The sequence below is a fragment of the Chelonoidis abingdonii genome, chromosome 19, assembly GCF_003597395.2.
Source record: "Chelonoidis abingdonii isolate Lonesome George chromosome 19, CheloAbing_2.0, whole genome shotgun sequence".
Taxonomy (NCBI): domain Eukaryota; kingdom Metazoa; phylum Chordata; order Testudines; family Testudinidae; genus Chelonoidis; species Chelonoidis abingdonii.
The window spans coordinates 24,688,197-24,715,709 of record NC_133787.1 but is presented as its reverse complement, the minus strand read 5'-3'; the positions used below and the strand labels follow the sequence as shown (position 1 = coordinate 24,715,709).

Here is a 27,513-nt window from a genome sequence, read left to right as displayed (position 1 = left end):
CAGCCCCATTATGCTAGGCACCATAGAAAATGACAGCAATCTAGTTTGAGGAAGAGATGCACCAGGTCAGAGAAACAGAGTTAAGGTGCCTGTATCATTGCTATATTTTCAGAAAGCTGTGCACCAACTGTAGTTCACCACCTGCCTAATTCTTATCAATTGGCAGTAGTCTACAGGCATCACAAGTCATCAAGGAGGACATGAACGGATGTAAGTTAGGGGCTTTATAAATTTGATTCTGTGGAGTGTGTCATTTATAAGGAGTAGCATGGTAGAAAAATATAGCTTTACTCTGAAAAGTCAGTAATATTCTGCTGTGTGGTGCGCCTAGCAAACAGATTTTTACACACACACATACACAGGCTGTTGCTTTCATACAGCACCCATAACAAAAATTCTACAGCTTGAATTATTCTCTATATCTGTGCAATACCATTGTGTTCAGTTTATTAACTTGATGCTAATGGGATTACACAGGTAACCTGAGGGGCCCAGGAGGCCCTGATTTGCTTTGGAAAAAAGGGAAGGCCAGAGTAGTAGAGTTTGTTTTAAAAGATGGAGCCACTAATGCCGAGAATGACTGTCCATGTGGACAGCCTGAACAGGGAGTGGGTTAACAGAAGCTAGTTTGGGGAAGCACTGAATCTCTAGTTGGCACTGACTGCTGGGCCCCCAAGTAGAAGCAACCACAGGAGGGTAAGCTTCTCCTTAGTATTGCCTTTGTTTGTCTACATTGTCCCTTTGCTTGGAAAGGAAGAAAGCAGAAAACAGGATTAGAGGGAACAGAGGAGCCTGAGGTAGTTGCTGCTACCTTGCTTCCATCATGAAGGGGGAAGAGCACAGTTCTTCTGTACATCTGCTTGGGAAAACAGATTAGTAATCTGTTCCTCCTACTCCAGTTTTACTAGAACTAGAAAGAATTTTCAGAAAGACTGATTTTATTGAACTGTTTATTCTGGCTTAAAATAAAAACCTTACTTTCATGTAGCAAAGTACACTGAAGGTATGCCATGCTGCTAGTTACTGGGGTACAAAACTCCCCAATTAGTAACCCAAACAAGTGGGGGAAGATGCATCAACTCAGACCTTCACAGCATGTATCATTGGTACTATTTACAATTTTTTTTGTTTAAATAAGCCTGGGACACCTCATACAGTATACATGGTTATTGCAACAGTACAGAACTTGCCTTTATGTTCAAAAACCTCAGAAGTTGTTCAGGATCATGATTTGTGGTTCCCAAAAAGGCATTGTTGTTAACATGCAAAAAACATTACTAAACAATATTATCTAACTTCTACGGCTGCCAATACTGGACCTTAATAAGGAAACCAATTACAAAATACTTCCTTGTAGTGCTATACAAAAAGATATAAAATTAAGATAAGATTCTATCAACCACTTTTAAATATTCCAATTTTCCAACAGTGCAGTTTTCCACATCTTTATCACCACTGAACATTGAGGATAAAAGTTAACAAAAAATCAGCAAATCAGATCAAAAAATTTTAATCTTTGGATCCCTTTATTCCTGTGGCCTTCATATACATATACAAATTACCAGATTCCTTTTTCAATTATAACTTAACACATCAAAAAGTTTTAACTAGTAATTTAGAATTGACAAAAAAATCCATACCAAGTCATTTGTGGGTTCACTGGTCTAACGACCAGAATTTTTAACGTCTCCAAGCTAGACTCTATCAAAATGCAAACAACTTCAAACACTAAGAATGCTCTTTAAATTGATTATGTCTATCGGTATTACAACAAAGTTAACATTTCAAGAATTGACACATGGAGGCATATTTTTATCCCAAGCATTTTAGAAGGAGCATATTAACTCACATGCCTGGTCCATTTTTAAAAAAGTGAATATTTACCACTAAGTAAAATTAATTGCAAGTCCTGACATAACAAAATGTTTTATTTTTGTTCTTATTTGAAAAAATCTTAAATTTGGTTAAATCCTGTGATATGCCAGACATTACAAAATGAAGTTCTTGCAAGAAAGAAGAGTATCCAGTTTTGTATAATGGAAGAACATTTTCAAATCTTCATTATAATCCAAATGTAAAAACCAAAAATTTAAAGCCTGAAAAGCTACTAAGAAAACAAACTAACTCAGTGTTCTTTAGCATATCAACTTTTGCAATAACATAGTATGTTTGCTGACTTAAAAATGTTTATTCTTTAAAAAATTAGTTGCTTTTTATACAGCTATACAAAGTTTGTAACGTTTCTTTGGCAATGGGATATAATGGAATTTTACAACTATATAAAAAGTTTCCTTTGCCTAAGAAACAATATTTACTGTGTGTACATATTTGTCTGACAAAACAAGTTTTCTACTGTCCAGCACCCTAGTTGACAAAGTACAACTATCTCAAAAGGGATATTACAGGATTTCCAAAAAACAACCTTCAGTGGATCAAAACACTCACAGTATCGACGGCCTTCTGCATACAATTGTCCTTGTAACTTGCGGCAATTATTAAATACAGTTTAGTAATAAGAAAAATCCTTTCAGTGATGAAAAAATACTTAAATTCCATCGAAGTACTGCTTTATAGCTAACTATACATAAGAAATTACTTACCCTTCTATCTCAAATATACTTAATGCTCCTTGTTTTCAAAGATGGCCATTTTTCAAAAAGTAACTGCATTACCCCCCTTTGAAATTAAATAGTTAAATCCCAGTGCTGGTGACAAGTATACAGCAAATTAACTTCATTCTTTGCAAAGACAAACTAATTCTCTTGACCATGAAGATCTAGAAGTCCACCTGGTTCCAGCTTTCTTGTAGACTATGCAGAAACTTTGTTGTCTTTCTAGAAGAGACATCAGAATGTTATATTTTGTTCAAATATATCTGTAGTCAAACTAGTTTGAGAATATGGAATGTTATTAATTGATGTTAGATGGCCACCAAAAAAAAAAAAAAAAAAAAAAANCAAAACAAAAAAAAACCACAACCCAAAACACAACATCACAGTATCTTTCCCAAAGGCTATTAACAGAACCACAGAAAAATGGTTTTTTATAATTAATTTAACTTCTATTCAATGCACCCCCTGTAGTCTGGCACACTTCATGGAGGCTCGTCATCCAGGCTTGGAAACACTTATGGCATTATAAATTTTGTAAAGATATCAACTTTCCAGTCAGCCTAGTTGCTGCATTATGCACCCACTTCTGCTCAAGCCTCAGATGCTGCCTCACTCCATATCAATGCTACTGACTGGATAAAGCATGCTCAGCTCCCAAAGGAGCTCAAAACTACAGGACTAACCCCTACCAGCTTGTGAAGCATGCCGGACATAGTCAGAAAGTTGTACCAATGCAAGAAAGTTCAGGATTCGATAATGAACCAGAAAAATATCATGAAAATTTCTAATTGACAACTGCCTCCCCTCCCTTCCCAAGTGAACTATCACAAGAACATGTATTCAACCGGGGCCAGAATTTTAACATCGGCTTACTTCTATCTATTTTTGTTTACTTGATGTATGGCACTCAGTGTGGATAATAAACTGTTACTTTAGTATTTTTTCTGGTCTGACTAATTTTCTAGTTCTAGAGCAGCAATGCAACGTTTGGGAAAATGTGAAGTTCCCATACAAGTGGTTTTCATTGAAATAGTGACGTTATGAAAGTTTCAATATTGGAATCAATGGAGCTATGACTACTTATCCCAGCAAAAGATCTGGCCAATTATGGTTTTTAGTAAAAATACAGCAAAAATCCTTTTAAAAAAAAAAAGTGCCAAATCTATCTGAAGTGTCCCTTTAACTAAATGCATCACTTGGCAGTTGATACTTAGGGATGTCCACCTGCTCTGCCCCTCAATCATGACTCCAAAGGAGTAGGTTATATAAGTTTTTGAGGTGGTTGTTTTAGAGTTTATATACTTTGGGGGAGGACTCAGTTGGCTCTGCCCATCAAGAACACAAACTATTTCAGTTGGGTAACTACTGTCTCATCTTATGCTTGGGGGCTTCAAGCTTTCTTACTGTTATATTTATATAATTAAGACACTTAAATTAAGGCAGCAAGGAAGTATGGATAAATCTGAGCTATTTTTGCAGTTCAACAGTGGATGACATGGGAAATTCCCTTTCTTCCAAGTTCTTCCTATCCCTGTACAGCATTCCACTGCAGTTTTTATAATGTCAAAAAGTGAAAATAATCCTCTTCATCAGACCTTGCATAAGAGCAATTTATAAGCACACCAGAAATTGTTTTCGCCATAGCCTTAATTCTCAGTTTGATTTTTTAGAGTTGAAATGAGACTTCTGCAGAAGGCCAACTCAAGGCATCTGCATCTCTAGGCTCAACTAACATTGTACTCTGAGGGTTTAAGTGGAATTCAACAACTGCATAGGCTTTGTGCTGATCCCTCAGAATGGGAGTGAATTTAATCCCTAAAGAATAGTTTTTGTGGAAGACTACAGAGGTAACTTGAGTATGAAATGCTTGAGCAGGATGAGAGCTTAAAGTGGCTTACTGCTATCTTAGAAAACTGTGTGTTCCTCCATCAAAGAAAATACCAGAACTATGGAAATAATTTTAAAGCTTCTAATATTTATTTTGTTTACTGTGAAAGGTTAAAAATGGGTGATGAATACTGCAGTAAAGGAATTTAAGCTACAAAAAGAGTTGAACCCTCTTCTTCAAATCCTTGTATTTTCAGAATACTGCTTAAGAAATGCCTCTGTTTCAACTGCCTTTCCTGACTGTACAATCCCAAAGGGCATTGGATTAGGTTCTAAATTCTTATTGAGAATGTAACTAAGAAAATAAAAAACCCTTCTAATTGCACTAAACAAAATTCTGTTAATATAAGTATATTATTATTACCCTATATTCAAAGTCAGCAAACTCCCTGCCTCCACGACCACCTCTGAATCCGCCACGAAATCCTCGAGGAGCGCCGAAGCCACCTCTTCCACCCCCACGTCCTCTGCCACCACGGAAACCAATTCCTCCTCTACTGCGGTAACCGCCACGACCACGATTTGAACGCAGTGGTATGCCGAAAGTCTCCGCATTTAACCTTCTTTCTTCAGCCCAGGTTGGTCTCCGTTCTCTATCACATATAAAGCAGTAAGAACCCTTTAAAATGCATCTAAACTTCCACTTTGAAACAGCCTATAATGAGAGAGCCTGTCCAGCAGCACCCAAGTCACCACAAAAGGCACTAAAATGAAACACTTCTGCTTATCTTTCATATTTAAGATTTGGTTGATGTGATACCTATTTGAAGGTATTTGAATGCCTGGCACAATCCTTTTAGTATAACGGAAAGGAATGTTTTACTGTAGCTATATACTGTAATATTGAACTGAGCATTTCACTTTAAGATGGAATGCTGTCTTGTGTACACTACATTCTGCACAATTACAAAGGCTCAAAGTTGATTCAAACAGGAAATTGAGAAAATTAGTACCAGGAAACCTGAAGTCAGGCCTTAGTTTTCTATTTTCTCTGATGGCACTGAACCTCCAACTGGTGAAAAGAAGTTATAAAAATCTAAATTCTTGTTCTTCCTCCTATCTACTCTCAAAAAGTGCATCACTCCATCAAAGGACCTGTGTTTTATTTTGCATATTTTTATACTGGAAAACTTCAAGTCCTACTTGCACTTTGGTTGCTTTCCAACCACAGTCATCAACTTCATTTTGAAACTATAAACAAATTAATGCTGATGCACTATATTATGAAATAGACATGCACTGAGGAGAATAATGGGCTTCCCACTGCAAACATACCTATTATCATCACAAGAGATGTTATCAAAAAAGGATTTGGTTTTGTCATAGTAGCAGTTGGGTCCAAGTGGATCTTCTTCATCAGCATTCCCTTCACTGTTTTGGGTGTCAACACCTGAGTCTCCTTTATCTTCCCCATTTACAGGCTTCTCTGGTTTCTCAAGTTTATCTTCTAGAAAAATAAAAATAATCAGAATTCCTCCATTCCAATAAGATTTAATAGAAAAGGCCAACACTAACTTGTGACAAAAATCTAACCCTATAATAAAAGAATGAATTTTTAAAATACAAAAAAAATCCTAAAGCCTAAACATTCAACACTGTTCTACTTTTTTTAAAAAAATCTGACCGTCATATGGTTCCCACAAGAAAGCACATATATAGCAGTTATGACTCATAATTTAGAGGGGAAACTTCTGGAGGATCTAGTACATGGGAATAACCGTAACTCCATTGAGAGAAGGTGAGTATCCAAATGTAACTAGTCACAACTGTAGCCATTTATTAACTAGACCCTCTAAATTAGGATGTGTGTTACTGCTGTCCAATGGACTGAGGTCCACTTGATTTTTTGCAGATTAAATAAGGTGGTATTAGTAGGGGAGATATTAAAATCATTTTATAGTTATGGATGTGTATTATACTTGTTTGGAAATGTGAATTTATTAGATTCTTAACAGGACTAAAGATCTGTATTATTTAACATACATGAACAGAACATATAATTAATTAAAAAAAACTTTGCCTCTTCATCCTCTTTACGGGTTGAGGTTTATCAAAAGAACTTCTGATATACTACAGAGGACTCCACTGCAATGTTATAGTGCATTGCTAAGTTAGTCGGTGCTGTAATAGTCCCCAAAAGTTAAATTATCTTGCTTGGATCTCAATGCCTTACCAAAAAAGGAAAAATAAAAATGATACATCATCAAAAGCTCAACTTTTTGCACATCAATGTTAAATATTTACAACAATTCCCCTTAGCACTATGTGTTAGTAACCTTTACTGGTCTACTGCCACACACTGGACATACTTCTTCAAATGAACATGCAAAGCAGCATCTTCGTTCAGGACATATCTACTTAAGACAGACCACCACCAGTAAAAGGGCAGTGAAGACGCCCTCTCTGCATAGAAATGGCTGCAAAAATCTGATTTTATATTTTGCCAGTCCCCACATTTTTAACTCTTGCACTACAGAGCTCTAAAAACAGTTACTAACCTTTCCATAACTGTTTTTCTTTGATATGTGCTGCACACGTCCATTCCACTCTAAGGGTGTGTGCGCGTGCTCCAAGCACAGCCACCAGAAGTTTATTCCTCGGTGGTATCCGTTGGGTGCTCGCTAGTGCTGTGCACTCATAGCCCCAGTATAAGCGCCCAGCCAACCTTCGCCCCTCAGTTCCTTCTTTCCAGCTAACTCTGAAGTGGGATAGGACGACGGGTTGTGGCATGGCCATGTGCAACACATCTCAAAGAACAACAGTTACACAAAGATTAGTAACTAGTTTTTCTTCAAGTGATTGCACAGACATGTCCATTCCACTGTAGGTCACTCCCAAGCAGTAACACAGAAGGTTAAGTTGGACTGTAAAACAGCATGTCTGGAAATGGCATCAGCCCTGGCTTGTTGAGTAATGGCACAATGAGCAGAAAATGGATGCATTGACGACCAAGTCGCTGCTCTGGAGATGTCCTAGATAGGGACCCAGGCCTGAAACACTGCTGATGAAGCTTGCGCCCTCATGGAACGGATGGTCAGGACAGCTGGCAGTGGAACACCTGCCTGTTCATAACATGTATGAATGCATGATGTGATCTAGGAGGAGATGCTCTGAGCAGAGATGGGGAGGCCTTTCATCCTATCATCTGTGAAATGGTTTGGTCCTATCAATATAAAATGCTAGGGCACATCTGACATCTAGAGAAAGGAGATGTTGCTCATCTCTGTTCACGTGTGGTTTCAGGTAGAAAACCTGTAGGAAAATTGCCTTTGCTTACTGTGAAACCACCTCAGGAGGAAAGCAGGGTGAGGGTGCAACTGCACCTTGTCCTTAAAGACAACCATGGACAGGCGCTCTGAGTTAGGGGCACGGATCTCAGAGACTCTTCTGGCCAAAGTAATAGCCACTAGAAAGGCCATAATCCAGGAAAGGTATGACAGGGGGCACATTGCCAGTGGCTCAAATGGGAAGCCCGTGAGTTTTGATAGAACCAGGTCTAGGTCCCACAAGGGTATGGGGCTCAGAATTTGAGGGTACAGCCTTTCCAGGTCCTTGAGGAAACAAATGGATGTCTCTCGTGAGAAAACGGATAGGTCATCTACAGGGGTGGGAGTGACTGTGGAATGCAGAAACTGCTGCGAGATGTACCTTAATTGATGAAACCCTGCTGTTTTAGGTGTAGCAAATACTTAAGAACAGTCTGCATCAACAATTGCATAGGTGAGAGACTGAGTTGGGAACCCCAAACAGAAAAACGCTTCCACTTGGAGAGGTAAGTAGCTCTGGTAGAGGGCTTCCTGCTACCTAAAAGGACTTGGCAAACCTGCTCTGAGTAGACTAACTCTGCACTATTCAGTCATGGAGCTTCCATGCTGTCAGGTGGAGAGCGCTGAGGTTCAGGTGACACAGGGGGAGAAGAGCGTTTCTTCCTGCCTGTTCAGGTTTCACATGGCTGTGGCGTTGTCAGTGAGCACTAGCATGCTCTTGCTTGAAATGTGAGGCAGGAATGCGTGACATGCCAGGCGAACTTGCCCTGAGCTCTTGGACGACATGTAACAAAACCTCTTCTGGGGGACCATAGGCCTCAGGTTCTGAGGGGCCCTACATGAGCTCCCCAGCTTAACTCTGATGCGTCCAAGATTAGGGAATACCTGTGCAAACCCACAGAGGGTTCTACTCCTAGTTGAGGGAGGTGAAGACCAGGGGAGGACTCTGAGAATTGAGTCCAAATAATGACAGTTTGGTGAATACACTGAGGCAAGCCAAGCCTGAAAGGACCTGAGGTGTAGCCTTGCACATTGCACCACATACGTGCATGAGGCTACATAGCCTAAAAGTCTGAGACAGAAATGATGGTTCTTGATGTGCGCCATCAGTAATGTAATTGCCTGAAACCAGCCTTCCAGGAGGAAGGTCTTGGCCTGGGTGGAGTCGAGAACCACTCCGATCAATTCTATCCTTTGTATCAGAGTGAAGATAGACTTCTGCTCATTTATTAGCAGGCCCAGGGTCTGGAAAGTTGACTGTCTGAGGATTCTGCTTAAGCCTTGGATCAGCCTTTGACTAGCCAGTTGCCTAGATGGGGTAGATTTGCACATTCCCTCTCCATCTTCTCAAGAAAGCCGCCACTACTGCCAAACACTTTATAAAGACCTTTGGGGCTGCCAACAAGCCAAACAGGGGGACTGTGAATTGGTAGCAGGTTTGGTTCATGAAAAATGTGAGAAACTTTCTGTGGCCTTGGAAAATTGGAATATGGAAATAGGTGTCTCTTAAATCCAGGGCAGCTTACTAGGCCCCAGATCCAGGGAGGGGATGATGGAAGTTAGAGAGATCATGTGAAAACTTCATCTTGAGGTAGCTGTTGAGGTGGCACAGGTCTAAAATAGGTCTGAAACCACCACTGTCTTTCGAGGTTAGGAAAAAGGGGGAGTAAAATGCCTTCCCTCTTAAGTCCTATGGAACCTCTTCCATCGCTCCCTCCAGGTGGAGGGCTTTCACGTCTTGGGCTAGAAGTTGCTTGTAAGCGGGTTCCCTGAACCCTCCTCCACAGTGTTCAGCACCTTATGGTCTGTGGTGTGAGACCATGCTGAGATGAAGTGGAACAGGCAGTTCGAAAACAAAAGGGGACACAGGATCCAGCGATATAGGAACTTGTGTAATGCCTTCAGGCATCCCATGAAGAAGAGTGTTTCGAAACCCTGGAATATCTGGGTGGAGCTGATAAAAACGTGCTGCCCAATGGAACAGGTGTCATCCTTTCAGAGGGAGCATCTCAAATGGGGCCCTGGCATGGGGGGAAGGGAGGGAATACCCACAGGTTCAAAAGAAGTCACTACACAGGTAAAGGCCAGTGACCACTGGGCCAAGCAGTCAGAGGCACCTCTGCTGCTGGGTCGACGGCGGGGCTGGGAGACCGGAAGGATTATGGGGGTGACTCCTTGGGCAACAGAGGTATGATTCAACCTGACTCCAAGGATGAGCCTTCCTTTGCTGACAATGGAGGTGTGGTTCCCACTGGCGTTGGAGATCGGTTCTGGGGCAGGGAAGCTTGCACAGGAATTAGCAAGGACAGTTTCCTTCTGGATGGTATTGTGGGGCCCAGAATCGGATGGCAGCTAGGGGCTACCTGCTCCCTCCTGCCCACCAGCACCGACGACTTTTGTATTGCTGGTGATGGCAGTACCTAGAGCACCAGCAGGTTTATGGCTGTGGCAAATGCCTTGGGAATGGATGGCACTGCAATTGTGATAGCACTGCTCTCCCTCCAGTGTCAACAGCTCATCTGGGACCAGATTCAACAGTGCCTACATACAGGCTGGAGTTAATGGTGCTGCCTGCAAAACTGAGGCAGAGGAGTGGTCCAACCTAGGTTGCACTCTGCTCTCCGTGCCTAGCCTTCTTCTGAGGTGGAGAATGTTCCTTCTCGGCCAAGAATGGCAAGCAGTGCTGAGATTTCTGCTCAGTGGGAAGAGGCCTCCTCACTAACACTGAGAATCTCGGTGTTGAGTTCAAACGGCTCAGCTCGGAGGAAAGAATGAGCACCGCCTCCATCAATAGGAACATTAGCCTGCCTCCTAGTCCTTCTTTGTATGAAGCTTAAAATCAAGGCAGATCTGACAGCAAACACTTTCAGCAACTAGAATGCACGTCATTCAAAGACAAAGCCCTGCTGCACGAGGAACAGGGCTTGAAGCCCACCGACCAGGGCACACCTTGGAACTGGGAGCAGATGAAACTCAGCTGATAGTTAGATAATCTAGTTGACACTTCTCCTGCAGCGATTTACACTCTAGAAGTTCAGAAAAAACCCAAAGGAAAAAGTCCAGAGAATAGCTTGCTGTAGCAAGGAAAGCAGTTCCAGCGACCATCACAGGCAGTAAGAAGGAACCAACAGGGCACAGGTCAGCGAGGTCCTTTATACTGGCACTATGAGCGTGTCAGAATCGACCTGACGGATACCACTGAGGGGAAAAAAAAACAAAATAAAAAAAAAAAAACAACCTTCCAGTTGCTGTGCTCGGGGTGCACACCAGGAGCAGCAAAAGCTTTCTAGAAGTGTGGGGCCACCGGCACCCAAACCATGGCCCTGCCCTCATGCCACCCCTGCCCTCGCCCCCCCAAACCCTACACCACCACTTCCCCTGGAGCCACATCATCTTGCCCTCACAACCAGGTAAAAGAGGGCTATGCCCTAGTGTGCACACCCCTACAGTGGAATGGACATGTACAATCCCTCAAATAACTCTCCTCCTCTAGGAGCAGCTGAGGAGTAGTAAAGGCAAAGAACAACAAATGCATACCCTGGCAGAGAAAAGGCACATATCCTCCTTTCCAATGAAACTATTTGCTCCAAATTCTCATTTTGGTATCTCACTTGACTTTCGTGTACTGAAATAATGGACTATTGACTGACTTAAACTGGCTAGAGTGTGAAATACATACAAAAATTCCGGAGTTGGAGCATAATCCATGGATTTTTCCCCCTACATCCCACCATCTTTCCAGAACTCAAACATTTACTAGCTTTTCCTATTGAGAAAGACTGCTTATAAACAAGATTGCTAGGAAATCCACCTGCTACAGCTAAGTAGCACGATTTTGGATATTCTGTACTTCAGAATTGAAAACAAAATTCTTTAAAAACCCAGCCTAAAATACTAAGCCAAATATTGTTTAGAAGGTCTTTCAAGACATTAATACATAAAGAAACAAATCTGGTAGTTTTTTTTCATGGTATCTATTTTCCATCAGTTTCTAGAAAGCAAAGATTTACTATGATATGCCCTTTAAAGAAATTTTCCCAAAAGAGCCTTTGCTTTATTAAGCCACACAATCTGTTTCTTATTTTCCCATGCTCAACTCTAGAACAGAAGTGAGTTTACCTTTTAATTTAAGTTTATTATGAAATTCTCTATCAATTTCCTCCTTGTTGAATTGTGCATTTGCACTTTCAAAGTCAAAGTCCTTCTCAAACTTCATTGGGCCATCCCGCCTAATACCAAATCGTCCTCTGCCACCACGGTGACCACCACGGCCTCTTCGCGTTGAAGGTCCACCTGGAGCTGTGAGAATTTTGGATTTGAAGAGATTCACAACTTTAGGAATGCCCAGTATGACAGGTCTGTATCTCATGCACCAACTTTCTGCATCTCTTGTGAGTAAATATCTGTTGTATCAGAGAGCACCTCACAATCTTAAATTCACCTATAATAAATACTACAATAGAATAGAAGTTAGGCTTTCCATAATGATGTTCGAATACCTTGATTAAGCAAAGATTTAAGTCAGAAAAAAGAGTGAAAAAAATATTGTTTTGAATTTAAAGATGTTTGCAATGTTTTATTCTTTGACAACTTCTATAATAAATGATCAGGGCTTCGCATTTCACACCTGCTGCATTTATCATCTAGTTACTAATATTTGCTTTTACAACAACACTATTCAAATCACTACTTAATGTACTGTCATCTGGGCACGTTTTTCCTTTACACATGATTTTTGCTCCTGGTATCCCATTTCAATACTAACTGTTGCCATCCATAAGTAAATGACATCAGATCCCTAAAACTAATTAGGTGGATTTTCTATATTGCTGTGCTCTGTACTGCAGTGAAAGTTTGCATGGTTTTAAGCTTTCTGAATTATAACTAGAGAAAAAAGTTTCCCATCACTTTCCTAATATAAAGTGAGTAGTTATGAGTCCTCCCCCGTCAGTACTCAGCTCTCGTCTTCACGGTAGATCTATTGGGAATCGATATATCGTGTCTCATCTAGACGCGATATATTGATTCCTAACGGGCTCCTGTCCTCTCCTGTCAATTCTGCTACCGCCACTCCTCCAGTGGAGTTCGAGTCGACAGGGGCACATTTGGGGATCAATATATCGCATCTAGATGAGACGTGATATATCAATCCCCGATAGACTGATTGTTACCCACCGATCTAGCGGGTAATCTGGACGTACCCTTAGCTACTAAAGCATTAAAATTAACATCTCATAAAACAAAGGTAAGGTTTTTCCTCAAAAAAGATTTAATTTACCAATCTGTCGCTTGTTTTCATTTCTGAGTTGCTCATTTTCTGATCTTGAAACCTTGTGTGCTTCAGCTACAGATGGAAAATAATGTATACGAGCAAGTCATATTTTTATCATTCTTCTGTACATAGCTATGTTAGATAGAATTTCAAAACCAGGTAGGTGATAAAGCTTAACAATTATAACAATTCCCCCATCCTAATGATGGAAATGTGTTTTTTTAATTTAAGAAAAATTAAAAAAAAGTTAAGATTACTAGAACTCATTGGGTAAAAAAGATGAGATTTCAGACCTCTATTGGCACAAACTACCATTATGCAGTATGAATAAAAAAATACCTTAAAACCTTACTTAAAAGGAATCCATAAACCATTCAAAGGAGAAAGAACAAGACAGGTAAAAGGAAAATCTCCAGAGTTCTACCTCGTCTGTGCTCCTGATTCTCTAAAGATTTTTGGCTACCAGATGTGAAAGGTCTGGCTGACACAGGACTCCTTCTCCCAACAGGTGCTGGAGCAGGTAAATGGGCTGAAGCTGTTTGTACTGCTTGTTCCATGGTTGGGCTCTTTCTCAAATGGTCTATCTGAGGACTTGAACGACCTAAAATGTAACCAGGGAGATAATTTCTTGTCTATAAATTTTATTTGTTGCTCTTAAGTCAACCAATCTAGACTGAAGGGGTTATCTGTCTTACCAGTCAAGACAGCTGTGTCCAAAGAGGAAATAAATATTTCTGCACCCTCAGATCCACTAATCCAGACTGAAGAGATATATAGCAATTCCCCTTCCCCCAGTCTAAAAGAAAAAAAATGGGTAGGACAATTAATTCCTACCAACCCAGCCACAAGTGTTCTAGCTATGGAATGGAATTTTCTGATGTTTGGGTGGTAGGAAATACTCTTCCCTCTTCCTTTCTGTGAAGACTGAGTAGAAGGTAACTGCCCTCTTAATGGCAGATCTGTACCTATCTATATAATTAGGTTAGTGTACTGCTGTGTGAATGTTCTACAAATTAATGAACAGCTGGCAGATGAGCTGTGTAAGCTTCTTCACAGAGTTCTGTCCATACACTTCAGTCTTGATTTTCAACACATCTGCTACCACAGTCATAGGCATCCCCTGAATAGACACACCCAGCCATGCATAAACTGCACAATAGCATGAGTCATGTTGACAAATTTCTACTAGAAAAAGGAAAAAAAAGTTTGAATGTTCAACACACTTTCCCAGTTATTGCAGCATCATTTCTACTAATATAACAACTTTGGTAACTGATTTTATTATGGACCCTGAAAAGAAGAATCTGTTAGTCTCTGATCACAAAGTTCACCTAAACCTTGACAGAAAATAAATTTAAGTTAAATATTTTTTCATCTTTTAATACCTGGAGGATCAAAGGAAAACAAAACGAAGACTCCTTTCTTTTAAAAGAAAAAAAAGTCTGCTGTTCAGTTTTTCCTCACCACCCCAATGCCATTAATAAAAAGATATTTTCAGAAGACTAAAACAAAGAAAAGTTCAGGAGAAAAGTATGCCATAGAGATTTGGCCAGGCAATTTCCATTACTATTAGGTTCAATGGCTTACCCCCCACATGCCACTTTAAAAAGCAGATGTTGGAAGGAGTGTTTTAAGCCAGACATGAAAAGTAATTCTGTTCTTCTCCATGCCTATAAGGCCTCAGCTGGAGTATTGTATCCAGTTCTGGGTACCACATTTCAGGAAATGTGGACAAATTGGAGAAAGTCCAAAGAAGAGCAACAAAAAGGATTAAAGGTCTAAAAAACAACATGACTTATGAGGCAAGATTGAAAAAAATAGGTTTGTTTAGTCTGAAGAGAAGATGGGGAGCAGAGGAGGAAGACATAACAGTTTTCAAGTACTTAAAATGTTGTTACAAGGAGAAGGGTGAAAAATTGTTCTCATTAACCTCTGAGATTAGGACAAGAAGCAATAAACTTAAAATTGCAACAAAGGAGGTTTAGGTTGGACATCAGGAAAAACTTCCAGTCAGGGTAGTTAAGTACGGAAACAAGCTGCTTAGGGAGGCTGTGTTATCTCCTTCATTGGAGGTTTTCAAGAACAGGTTAGACAAACACCATCAGGAATGGTTCAGTTATTACATAGTCCTGCCTTCAGTGCAGGGGACAGGACTAGATGACCAACTGAGGTCCCTCCCAGTCCCATTCTTCTGTGATTCTGTATTTGGAATGTGGTAGTTGATACTGACAATACAACTTAATAGCTCCAAGGATATTAAGAAAAGCATAACATAAGGAATAAAGGCTTCACAACAGGGTTAAATAGAATTTTATAAGTCCCTCAGACCATATACATTGATTTCATAGATAGCATGATAAACATTAAGTTCTCCAATCAAGGAATTCTCCAACAACAACAACAACTACAAAATTTTCACATTAACGACATACAATGTTTAATTTAACAATCTGAACTAAGCAGTTGAACTTTTTTTTGTAGAAGAAATTCTCTGGGTCGTGACCAGTGCTATAACTACATGCAATATAGCAAGTTAAGGAACAAAGACAACACCTTTTTCTTGCTTGTCTTGGCCAGAGCCACTTTTGTTATGGAATATATTTTAGCTATTGTGATTTATAAACAATTACCTATTTCATTCATTCCATTTTAATGGGACTAATGACAATAACTAGGCCTATCACTATGATTAGTAAGAAAGATCAATTAGTCACTCAGGAACTTACCTTGAGATAGCTGTGTTTTTAGTGATCTGGCATCTGTTGTAAAGACGGAACCAACTGCACTGCTTTGGGATAAGCTAGCACTAGCTGAAGTTTCTGTTCCAAAAGATGTCAAGGAACCCCCTGCTTTGAAGAAAATAAAAGAGCTGTAAAGATTTAAAATTGGTTTCAATTATTCTGTTTTGTGGGTACCATGTCATTTTTTTTGTTTAATTAGGACAAGTCACTTAATTGTTAGTGCTTTGTTAATCATCCTAGAGCAATACTGAAATAGACAAAAATTGCACTTTTAAAAAAATCTCTTCATCAGATATTATGACTTCATGTAATGTAACTTGCCTTGTAAATCTGCACAGCTTTGGAGAGATAACAAGGTTAAGATTTAGTAATAAATTGCAATGGACATCTCATCATGATGAGGTGACCTTGCAGCAAGTTTTATAAGCCTAAGGAATCCTACTGACATACAAAATGGTGATGCTTGGACAGTAAGCATCGGTGACAGAAGCTTGGCAGATAATGAAGTACGTTTTCTGATAATCTGTGTTGTAATTCAACGTTTCCATCTCGCTGATGGACTACAGTCTAATGGATAGTCAGAACTCCCAAGTATTACTAACTGACTCCTTGAGTTCTTAGATGTCACAAGCTTTCTGCAACAGTCTCCCTTTTATAAATGGGTATTCTATAAGCTATTGCAAGAAAGGCTGAAGCATAATTTTACCTTGAGAAGTGAGTACAGGTAAAATATTCAGATGCATATAAGAGAGATTGCAGAGCTGAAGTCCCATTTGCAAAAGTGAAATGGTATGTTCTCACACATAGGGAGATATATTAAGCAGTTATACTGCTTCAATGATAAACTTATCCTTTTTATTCCTATTCATTCTGTGGACCAACAGCAACCAAGGGGGAAAGCTGGATTCTGCTCTCTTCTACATTTAAAAAATGTTATTTACTAAATTCTGAACAGATGCATCTTTTAAACCTATGGAAAGCAATGGGGTTGCAAAGGTATAACTGAAGAGTTAAATTTGCCTGCTAAAACCTTTTTTCTTACTGGTGATAATGGTTAAAACAAACACTTTAATCTCAGATCACAGGCTAAAGTTGTAGACCAGCAAGTAGCATCCAGAGCTCATTTTTACTCAGACTAAGCACATCTGATATGGAAGTTCTTGATACAAACAGATGCCACAATATCATTTTACAGACACTATAAAGTCCACTTCTGTTTTTAAATGTGTGCATGGTGCTTTTTTAAAAATCATCAAAAATAATCTTTACCCATTTAACTTTTCTTTCCACTTGGTGGTAAACTGTATTGGCACAAAATCCCTTTAGGAGATAATTTTGATCGCCATACAATTTTATAATCCGAGATACAAGGCCATGGCCAGCTTCCTAGTGTACATTTCACAAGGATGCTTTTTCAAATACACGTGAAAAGTATGTTATGGGTATTAAATAGCACAAGTCTGATTAAAAAGCCCCATTTTTTTAAAAAATCATGTGCTATTAAGAGGTAACAGAAAAACCTGAGAGGAAGATGTACCCTCATACACTTCTCCCACTTAGTTTTAGGCATGGCAGTTTTCACACTGAGGATTCTATGGGCTACCAAAAGTGTATTTTTCTATCCCATTAGGTTAGATATATCCTATGCTACAAACCAGTTTGCTCCCACCCAAATGTAGCAAGACACCTAAGGTCACCCACAAAATACATTCCTGATCATTAACAAGGTTTGTCTCTTCATTTTAGTTTCTTTCAGTAAACCAAATCAAATTCTGTAGATGAAAAAATGTAAGTGTGCAAACTATGTTAAGTTCTGCTTCTGTTGTACACAGACTCCTGAGTTTCTAGCCACCATTGCAAGTCACTGCGTCAGCCCTGTAAATTGCACTGGCACTTGCCTCCACAGCAGTACAACTATACTGGTGACTAGAATCCCAGCGTACACAGTGCCTAGCTCATTTCTTTTTTCAAAAACCAGGGCAGATTTTAGGACCCATTGAGATCCAGGTACTCAACTTGTAAAGATTTTACAAAAATTGTGCTTGTGCCTCTTTTGTTTCTTTATAATGTATGAAGCAGGCATGCAAGGAGTGCTTCCTTAAAGTTTATGTTTATCTAGAGAAAGCATTAGAAATATCTACTGCTGTCTTCCCTAGTTTTACTACAGGACATTGGTAGGGAGGAAGTTTCTCTCAGAGGAGCTGCACTACTGGCTCTAACACCTTAAATGAAAGGGTCAGCTAAAGGGTCTGAGTGATACTTAAATCACAACCATTATATACTAGTCGTTTATACACATTTTCTGCATCTTAATTTTACAGGAAAATACAAAAATATTAAAAAGTAAACATACCAACTCCAACAGCACCAAACTGCTGCCCCACTAATGGACTTGGACTAAACTGACTGTATGCTGGCATCCTGCCAAAAGGACCATAGGATCCCACAGATTGGAATGAAGTAGAAGAAGACGATCCTAGTGAAGACTGAAGAAAAATATTTATAGAATACAATACACTTCTGCAATGCAAGGAGCTGAGAAAATTTAGGACTAAACTGCTCACCTATGAACAGAGACAAAAATCACTAAATCGCATAATAAAAGTTTATAAAAATGTGAAACCTTACTATATCTCTCTCTCGATATAACACGGTCTTCAGGAGCCAAAAAAACCCAAACCTTATCACGCTATAGGTGAGAACATGTTATATCGAACTTGCTTTGGCCCCCCTGCTCCTTGTTCCCTGACCGCCCCCTCCAGAGACTGCCATCCCTAATCACTCCCAGGATCCCACCCTCTACCCAACCTCCCTACTCCCTGCCCCCTGACTGCCCCGATCCCTAGCTACACATCCCTGCCCCGTGACAGGCACTCACTGGCAGCAGCGGGAAGCGGAGCAGCCCAGCCTCAGCCCACTCCACTCTGCTAGCTCCCAGCTGCAGTGCCCCGCTTCCCGCCGCCGGTGAGTGTGGGGAGGTTGGGGAAAGGACGCTCCCCATACTCACCTGTGGCAGGAAGCAGAGCACCGTGGCCCCTGACTGCTTCACTTTCCTTGTCCCGGCCCCAGCTGTGTCACTCGGTTGGGGGGAGGAGGAGGCGGCAGCGGGCTGGGGCTGTGGTGGCAGAAGTGGAGCAGCCCGCCCCACTTCCACCAGCTCCCAGCCACAGCTGAGTACGGGAGGCGTCCTTTCCCCAACCTCCCGCACTCACTGGTGACGGGAAGCGGAGCACCGTGGCTGGGAGATGACGCACTGATCCACCAGAGCACTGCTTTACCACATCGTATGCAAACCCATGTCATATCGGGGTAGAGGTGTATTCATAAAAGAAATACACATTGTTTAATATAGACCTTTCAAACTGACAGATATTGGAAACAGTAAAGAAAGCCTCAAAATACTGAAGTACCTGGATTATTCCACAAGAAAAAGTATATAGGCAAAACTTTCACAAATATACATGCAATTTGGGGCATTCTCACACATTTTACAGTGTTGCCAACTTGAGATTTCATCACAGAATTTATAATATTTGGTGTTTTCTTAAAGCCTCAGTTTCTGGACTCTCGTCATTACAGAAGAATCTCAGCTTCCCTTAAAAAAAAGTTTTCAAGGTTGCCAAAAACCCGAAGTGTCTACACTGCAATAAGCAAGCCCTGGCACAGAGTCTCGGAGCCCTGGCCAGCTGACTCAGGCTCAAACTGCAGGACAAAAAATTGCAGTGTAGACATTTGGGCCGGGGCTCCAGCTGAGGCCCAAATGTCTACAGTACTATTTTATAACCCTGCAGCCTAAGTCGAAGTCAACTGACCCAGCCCAGCTGCATATGCGCCATGGGTCTTTCATCACAATGCAGACACACCCTAAATCTCAAACTAGAAAGCAAACAAAACAACCAAAAGGCTTTTTTTTTTTTTTAATCTCATGATCTTTTAGTGTCCAATGCATGTTTTTTAATGTCTGGCACTGGCAATATTGCCACCTATAGACTCACAGACCACAAGGTCAGAAGGAACCATTATGATCATCTAGTCCGACCCCCTGCACAATGCAGGCTACAGCAATTTCATAGCTTTTGAATAGATTTGGCAGAATCCTTGTGCTAAGTTTAGTGACACACTGAGCTATTTATTACCTACGATAGCAAGGGCTTTATTTGAGAATTGTGCCTTCTGGGCTAGTACATGAACATTAAAATTGTGTCATTCAATAGAAGGAGAATTAATCAAGTTACTTTTAATTCCCCACCCTCTCCGTTTACTATCAGAATGGCAATTCTAGAACATCCCAGCAACTATTAAGACAAAGGATCCATGCATATACAGCTTTGCCTGTGAGGAGAGATTTGAAACACCAAGGGTGGTTGGCTCTCCCATCTCACATGGATACTACAAGATTGTGTGCGTGTCAGGAGTGGTGTGAAGACAGCTGGAGATGCACTGTTTGCCTTCCAAATAATGACTACTTCCTTTTAAAATAGCTTCCCTTTAGTATGGAGACTTTTTTGATCTAGAACAAATTCAATATTATTTAATATACTTGCACTAACCTGCAAGACACACGAATTTGAACATACATGCCAAGATTGTTAAAAGTGACTAATGATTTTGGGTGCTGCTGTTTGTGCGTCCATCTTGATTTTCAGAAAGCACTGAGCACCACCTTTAAAAGTCAGACACTTAAGGAGTCAAGTTACACACCCAAAAATTACTATTCACTTTTGAAAATCTTGGCCAGAGTGTATAAAACACTGTTCTGTAGAGCAAACTTGCAGTTACTGGTTTCCAAAGCATTAATTGCCACAATCATGGAAAGCAAATCTGGTTCCAAAAGAATGATTCTACAACTTTAGAACACCCAGATCTTGGCACTATGTGTTTACAACACAAGGTAGTGTGAAGAGTTTATTCTTCAATGTGTTATGGGACAGTATTAAATTACAGCCTTAGATTGAAAACAAACATATCTAACTCTTACCTGAACAATAGCAGGGTCCTGGGGCAGAGAACACTGTGGCTTTGGTGGCTCACAAACAGTAAGGTCTTTAATATCACTGCCACGGAATATAATATACTCAAAGACTTCATCACGAGGTGGTATAGGACGATCTGTTGGTCTATCTTCTGTACCAAAGGAACGTACTGCAGGAAGGAAGGGGGGGAAAAAAATATCCAGTCAGGAGTTTTATGTTGTTTCAGAGACCATGGTTTTATGAGATATTTATACACCCATTCTGACAGAGCCAAATGGAAAATTTGTATCACTGATTTTCAATTCCCTATAGATAAAACACATGCAAAACAGAGAAAATACTAGGAGTACTTGTGGCACCTTAGAGACTAACAAATTTATTATAGCATAAGCTTTCGTGGGCTATAGCTCCCTTCATTGGATGCATGTAGTGGAAAATACAGAAGATATATACACACACCCAGGGAACATGAAACAGTGGGCATTACTATACACATAATAAGGAGAGTGATCAGTTAAGGTGAGCTGTTGTCAACAGGAGAGAAAAATAACTGTTTGTAATGGTAATAAAAAAAACTATTTAATATTTACTAGGGTGCACTGTTTGTTGCTAACACACCAGAACACCTGACAACTAATACAAGAAACAAATTGTTTATGACTTGCAAAAAACCCACACTAGTTTAAATTTAAAGACAGAAATCTTCTTTGCCCTGTTCCACTTAGAGGTGAACCATCATCTTTACTATCATTTGTTAACTGAAATAAGTTTTATTAGTTCTGGCATTAACTACAGAACTGTTCAGAGAGATAATCGATATAAGCCACAAGTGATAAACCAACTTTTGTCAGCCTGACGCCTTGGCTACACTCGAGAACAGCAGAGGAGGGGCTGGGGGTGAGCCTCCCAGGGCAAGAGCTAAGGGGCTGGGCAGGAAGGTCCCACAGGCTGGATGTGGCCCACAGGCTGTAGTTTGCCCACCTCTAGTCTAAGCTATATGATAAACTACTACTACAAAGGTTCCTTTTCATATTTTTTTTTTAAAAGGAGAAACTTGTTGAATAGGTACTCTAGGTTCACCAGTCTGTGAAAGTAAATACACACCACTAAAACAAACATTTTTATGCAGATATGCAGCCAGATAAGACATCCTAGATAAGTGGTCCTGTTCTCAGAGACCTGAAATATGCTCTGGCAGTTATATATGCTGATATCTAGATTAATAGAATAGCAAATTAAATTATGCCTCTACTACTGCATTTAAGAATCACAAGGATAAACAAGACTGACCCAAAGTGGTAAAGACAAGAATATTTTTCAATGAGAAAAATCATTTCACATGTAAGTTATAAGCTCTTTAAAAAGGAGGTGAAAAATAAGAGTCCAGAATAGATGTAATGCATATACTATTTGCCTTGTAGATGAAGGTTTAATTAACTTATTCTAAACTCATACTCACTTAAATTTAGATTAGACTGTCAATAAATTCATTAGAACAGGACTATCTTCATAAATGTATGCTTTGTGCAACCGTAACACATTGAGTATTACTCTAAGGTTAGTGTAAAAATTAGATTTTACATACCTAACTGAATTCCAAAAAATTTACAAGTCACTACTGCATTGACATTAGACTTCCTATTAGGTCCCCTCGTGTTTCACCATGCATAATCCCCCCCCCCCCCCCCACACATTACTAACAGGCATAGTGTGTTATCAATTCCTTCTCCTTCATTTGTGTCCATTCCCTCTATCTTCAAACTTTGAGAGAAGGCTGGAGGAGAGGAGTTCACATGGCAAAGTTTTATCTCCTTTTTCCTCTTCATGTCTTTAACTCCTGAGCAGGCAGTCTACTCCTGTTTCCTCGGCTTCCTTACTTCTAACCCTTTGTAATCTGGCTTTTGTCCTTCCACTGAGACTGCTGTCATTAAGATCCCTAGAGTCTTCTTCTTCGTGAAGTCTAAAGGCTTCCTCTCTATTTGTCATCCCAGCATTGCCAGCTTCAAGTGCTCAGAAACCCTAATTCATACATCCCCAAAATTAATAGACTGACTTAAAAATCATGAGATTTTAAAATAGATTGGGTTTTTATTTGCATTCTAGTTTTCAAGAAACTGTGAAGTCTAGAAACTTTTTTAAAGGAAAACTGAGATTCTCCAGTAATCACATGGCTCCAGGAGCTGGGGGTTTAAGAAAAACCAAATATTATTTTATTGTCAGTCTCACAATAAGAGTTACAAAATTACCATCTGCACCATTGTCAACCACACCATTCCTCCTTAACTTCCACCTCCCTTAGTTTTCACAGCTTATGTTTGACTAGTTCTCCTCCTGGTCCTTCAGTATTTCCATCTTCTCTACATTTCTAGTCTCCAGTATACCACAGATGTGTGTCCTGCCGCCTGTCCTCTTTTATCCCTATGTCTACAACTTAAACTCAAGTCATCTAACCATCTTCAAAGGGCTTCAATGACAATAGTTATTTCTCCACCCAACCTCTCCCTGTCCATTTAGACCCGAGACATCAGATAACAGAATTCTTCTAGTTCCAAGAAGTACTAAGCTATAAAAGGAAAATTATGCCACTCCAAACGCTATGCTGTTAGTCTTAGTATATTTATCTAGGTATTTTATAATGTAATTATTTGTTTCAGCCAAATTTTCATTGAACTAAATAAGGTTCACGGTTATGTAATTCCTAGAAGAGTTTATTATTAATTTTAAGAGATGGTTAACACTTGCCACCCTCCTGTCCTGTGAGCAGTAGCTGAATTTTACTTTTTTTGTTAGGAGCATTTGGATGTGCACACTATCTGGTACGGATGATTTATTTAACCTATTCCATTTGCTAAGCACTTTCTCTCAAGACTTCAATCTCAGAAAATGTCCCAAAAGTAGGCATGTCCTTAACATCCTTTATTGTGAAGGTCAACATACAAAAAAATAAATTTAGTTTGTCTGCTTCAGTTACTCCCCAGCAAGCCAGTACACTGGAGATTCTCAGCATATAACCTATTACAAAATTCTGAATAAACCAATCTGAATGTCCTCTGCACTCCAAAGACACTGAGCTGGTTGGCTAATTTTAAAAATTGATTTGGATTAACAACTGTCCTGATAACCCACAATTTCCCATCATTTTAACGCAGTGAGCTCTGATCTCTCTTTCTCACGCAGACACTTCTGTTCAAAGTCATTGTATGCAAAATCAACTAATAACAAAACATCAAGAAACCTGCCAACTAAAAGCCAGAGGCTCCCCTCTATTTATGTAAGTGGAAGGGGGCAAAAAGCAGTGGGAGGTCAATAGATCCAGTACTCTTCCATCTTCCACCTGATTCCACAGAAGCACATCTGCAAGGATCTGGCCATATGCATAAGGAAAAAGCAGGGTCAGGGGATGGTTCCCTTTGCTGCATCATCACGCCCTCTTCCCAGAGAGTACTCACAGCATAAGTTATTCGAACTGATCAGTATTTAGTTTATATAGGTTCACTAAACACAAGAGGATGAAGGGGAGGCATTAACAGCTCTCCAGCAGGCAGCACAGTTCTTAAAGTAGTACAGAGGCACAGGGCCTCTATGGATCTTTTGAGATTGATAGGGAGGTTGAACACTTCTGCAGAGTGGGGATAACCCAACCCTTAGACTGGGCAATCAGGCAGAAAATGTTTTCTGACCTTTTCCTTATGCAAGTTATTTCAGGACAATTTGGCTGGCGTTTTTGTGTACCGCTTGCTAGATAAGGGAGGGAAAGAAGAACATAGCGTGATGTTTTTGAGCATGTCCAGCTTACCTCTTCCCTGACATCTTTTGTTTTGTTATTTAGTAGCAATTTCTTCACCTATTCTTGTTACTGAAACACAATGTTTTAATCTGGTTGTCTAGGAGCTGGGGGTTTAAGAAATTTGCAAGGCAAGGCTGATATGAAAGACAGGAATGGGGAGAGGAAGACAGTAAGGGTTAGGAACAGTGTCCTCAGTTTTTAGTGTGCGCGCAAATTTCAGCCGTGTTCAACTCTGTACATTCCCATCCCACTGTTTCATTATTCACTTCGAGTCTGCAAAAATTGTCAAGTGTAACTAAACATACTATTTCAAGCTCATGCATTTGTATTATGTCGCTGACTCTAAACGTGGGCCTGTTTTCTCCTTATATATTTTGTTTATCAATGACTGAATAAAGCCGTGACCTCGGGTTTATATGAAATATTCAGGGTTTTCTGGGTAAGAAAATTTACATGTAAATTCTAGTCTCTGTTGAAAACTTTACATTGTTGATTTTACAATCCTAGCATATAAATATAGGATCCATAACACCAGACAGCACTAGCATTCACAGGGGTCTTTTTAGGGATGGTAAAACACAAACATGAAAAACTAACATTCCATGCAGAGCACAAAATTTACTTAATACAGAGTGATGGTGGACTTGTCTACATGGTGTATTAGCATATGACATGCTGGTGCATCCTGTCTATGTGGACTCTTGCTGGTGCACACTATAAGTTCCCTAATGCAAGCTGATATAGTCCTGTTTCAAACAGGACTACATTAATGCACACTAGGGAACTTTTAGTGCATGCCAGCAACGTCCACACAGGCAATTAATGCACGACATGCTGATGTACACTCAAATACCATTTAGACAAGCCTGTCAGTGCTTCGCATAAGAAGAGTTTATTTACCAGTTAGTTCACACTGAAGTATGACATATTTACAATAAATACTCTCAGCATCAATCCAACACAAATCTAGCTATTAGAATAGAGCAGACCTTAGCTCACTTTGAATTGTACTGTTCATGACTGCACTATTAATACAAAACCTTAACTCCAACTCGATACTTCTCTATGGGGAGAAACACACACACACTTAAACATTCATACGAGTGAAGCGTGTGTTGCCAATATTACAGTTTAGGTTTTGCATTACAGTGCAATTATGTGGCATGTGCATTTGTTTTACTGCATACTTTGGATGTGTATGGGACTTATTTATAGAGGTAGAGTCTGTCAGTGAAAGTAATGAACATTAATCCCTTCATGTGTTGAAGGGGAAGCATGGTCTGGCAGACAAGACACCTTGGGGCGGGGGGGTCTATCCTTTGTTCTACCATCACTTGCTGATTCTGGGCAAGTCATTTCCTTTCTTTGTGCCTCCATTTACCCTTCCAGCCTCTTTGGGGGCAGGGACCGTCTCTTACTGTATTTTTGTACAGATCTTATCACAATGAGGCCCCTCAATCTCAGTTAGGCTCTACTGTAACACAAACACTAAACCCAGATTTCCTCACTTTGAAGGGTTTGTCATGTCCTGCCTTTAAGCAACCAGCTTTTTAAATGCAGCAGTCCTGTGGCACCTTCTAGACTAACAGATGTATTGGAGCATGAGCTTTCGTGGGTGAATACCCACTTCGTCGGACTCTTTGCTGCATTTACAGATTCAGACTAACACGGCTACCCCTCTGATACTTGACAGCTTTTTAAATGAAGTTCTCTTTGGAAGATTAAATTAGGTAACAGAATCTGAGCACAAAGCAAAAAGACTAATCAAAAATGTACACTGTAATAATATCTTACAAGGAATTAGTCTTTGTTGAAGTTAGCTTTGTGTCACTAGAAAGATTAAATTGTAGAGTGCCAAAAGATAATCTGGGAGAAGCAGAACAGATTTAGAGCTCTCTACAGCTCCCTTGCTGGAAGACATCACCTAAAGCTGCATCCTGCCTCCAGATGAGAATGCATTGTTTCAGAGACAAACATGGAATTAAAGGGAAACAGATGGTAGACATGTAAAAAAGTAGCATGCCCTATTTATTACCCTTGCCTAAGACCGGCTAGGGAGGGCATGGGCAAATCCACTGACTATTCCTCCTGCCAATTTTTAATTATTTAAAAAGTGAACTAAAATGTCATTCACTTTTAATACCCCCAGATGCTCTCTACTTTAATGTGGGTTAAGGGGAATGCTGAGAATTCATCCTATTTTTGAGTTAAATACTGCAACCAGGTTTCTTGTAGTTGAGGTATTGCTAGGCTTCATTTTTAATCCTAAACCTAGTTTACAGTACTCCCTTAAAAATGGCTGAATGGGCTGAGAAAAGAAAGGTTTGCTTTTTGGAGTCCAGTGTGACTGATTAAAAGCAAAATCTCTTAGTCATTATACACCACCATGTACAACAACTGTCATCAAGAAAGATTAACGAAGTACAACTTTGATCCTACCAAAATTATGCACATAAACTACTTGTACATGAAGTTGTCAATGGGGGTTACTCAGGTGTGAGAAGGGATGTGTGTCTTTGTATGATCAGAACCTAAATCTCTAATACTGCTTTGCTCTTAGAGCTGCAGTAGGAAAAAACTCTTCAGGTGAAATCACTCACTCACGCCCATCACCTCAATCGGGGTATGGGCCGCCAACCACAGATCTCCAGAGTCCTCTATCCTGGGCCATTCGCTCTAGCTGGTTCCAGGTATAGCCCATTTTTTTTGCTATCAGCCTGAAGGTCGCGTCGCCAGGTGTTTCTTGGGCGGCCTCTTTTCCGCTTGCCTTGGGGGTTCCACCGCAGTGCCTGTCTGGTGATGTTAGTTGGCTGCTTGCGTAGTGTATGTCCTATCCAACCCCACCTTCTCCTTCTGATTTCTTCCTCTGCTGGGAGTTGACGGGTCCTCTCCAAGAGGTGGATGTTACTGATGGTGTCTGGCCAGCGGATCTGGAGAATCCTTCTGAGGCAGCTATTAATGAAGGTCTGGATCTT

General features: G+C 40.1%; 1 protein-coding gene and 1 long non-coding RNA gene across 5 annotated transcripts in view; one reads left to right on the top strand and one right to left on the bottom strand.

Annotated features, from left to right (window-relative positions):
* Positions 1-936: 936 nt before the first annotated feature.
* The window catches only part of LSM14A (LSM14A mRNA processing body assembly factor), a 36,076-nt gene continuing 9,499 nt past the window's right edge, over positions 937-27,513 (bottom strand). The window contains exons 2-10 of one of the 4 annotated variants that reach the window (XM_032766691.2): positions 20,757-20,920; positions 18,132-18,264; positions 15,764-15,886; positions 13,462-13,638; positions 13,044-13,109; positions 11,885-12,064; positions 5,775-5,946; positions 4,864-5,092; positions 937-2,834 (exon numbers count right to left, since the gene is read on the bottom strand). In XM_032766691.2, coding sequence (XP_032622582.1) covers positions 2,811-2,834; positions 4,864-5,092; positions 5,775-5,946; positions 11,885-12,064; positions 13,044-13,109; positions 13,462-13,638; positions 15,764-15,886; positions 18,132-18,264; positions 20,757-20,920 — 1,268 coding nt within the window. In that variant the 3' untranslated portion in view covers positions 937-2,810. The remainder of the gene's footprint in view (positions 2,835-4,863; positions 5,093-5,774; positions 5,947-11,884; positions 12,065-13,043; positions 13,110-13,461; positions 13,639-15,763; positions 15,887-18,131; positions 18,265-20,756; positions 20,921-27,513) is intronic. The other 3 variants (XM_032766693.2, XM_032766692.2, XM_075073701.1) reach the window with 3 other exon arrangements.
* LOC142047944 (uncharacterized) overlaps positions 21,784-27,513 on the top strand; it is a 9,080-nt gene continuing 3,350 nt past the window's right edge. Inside the window, exon 1 of the long non-coding RNA XR_012657272.1 lies at positions 21,784-27,124. This is a non-coding gene — a long non-coding RNA (uncharacterized LOC142047944). The remainder of the gene's footprint in view (positions 27,125-27,513) is intronic.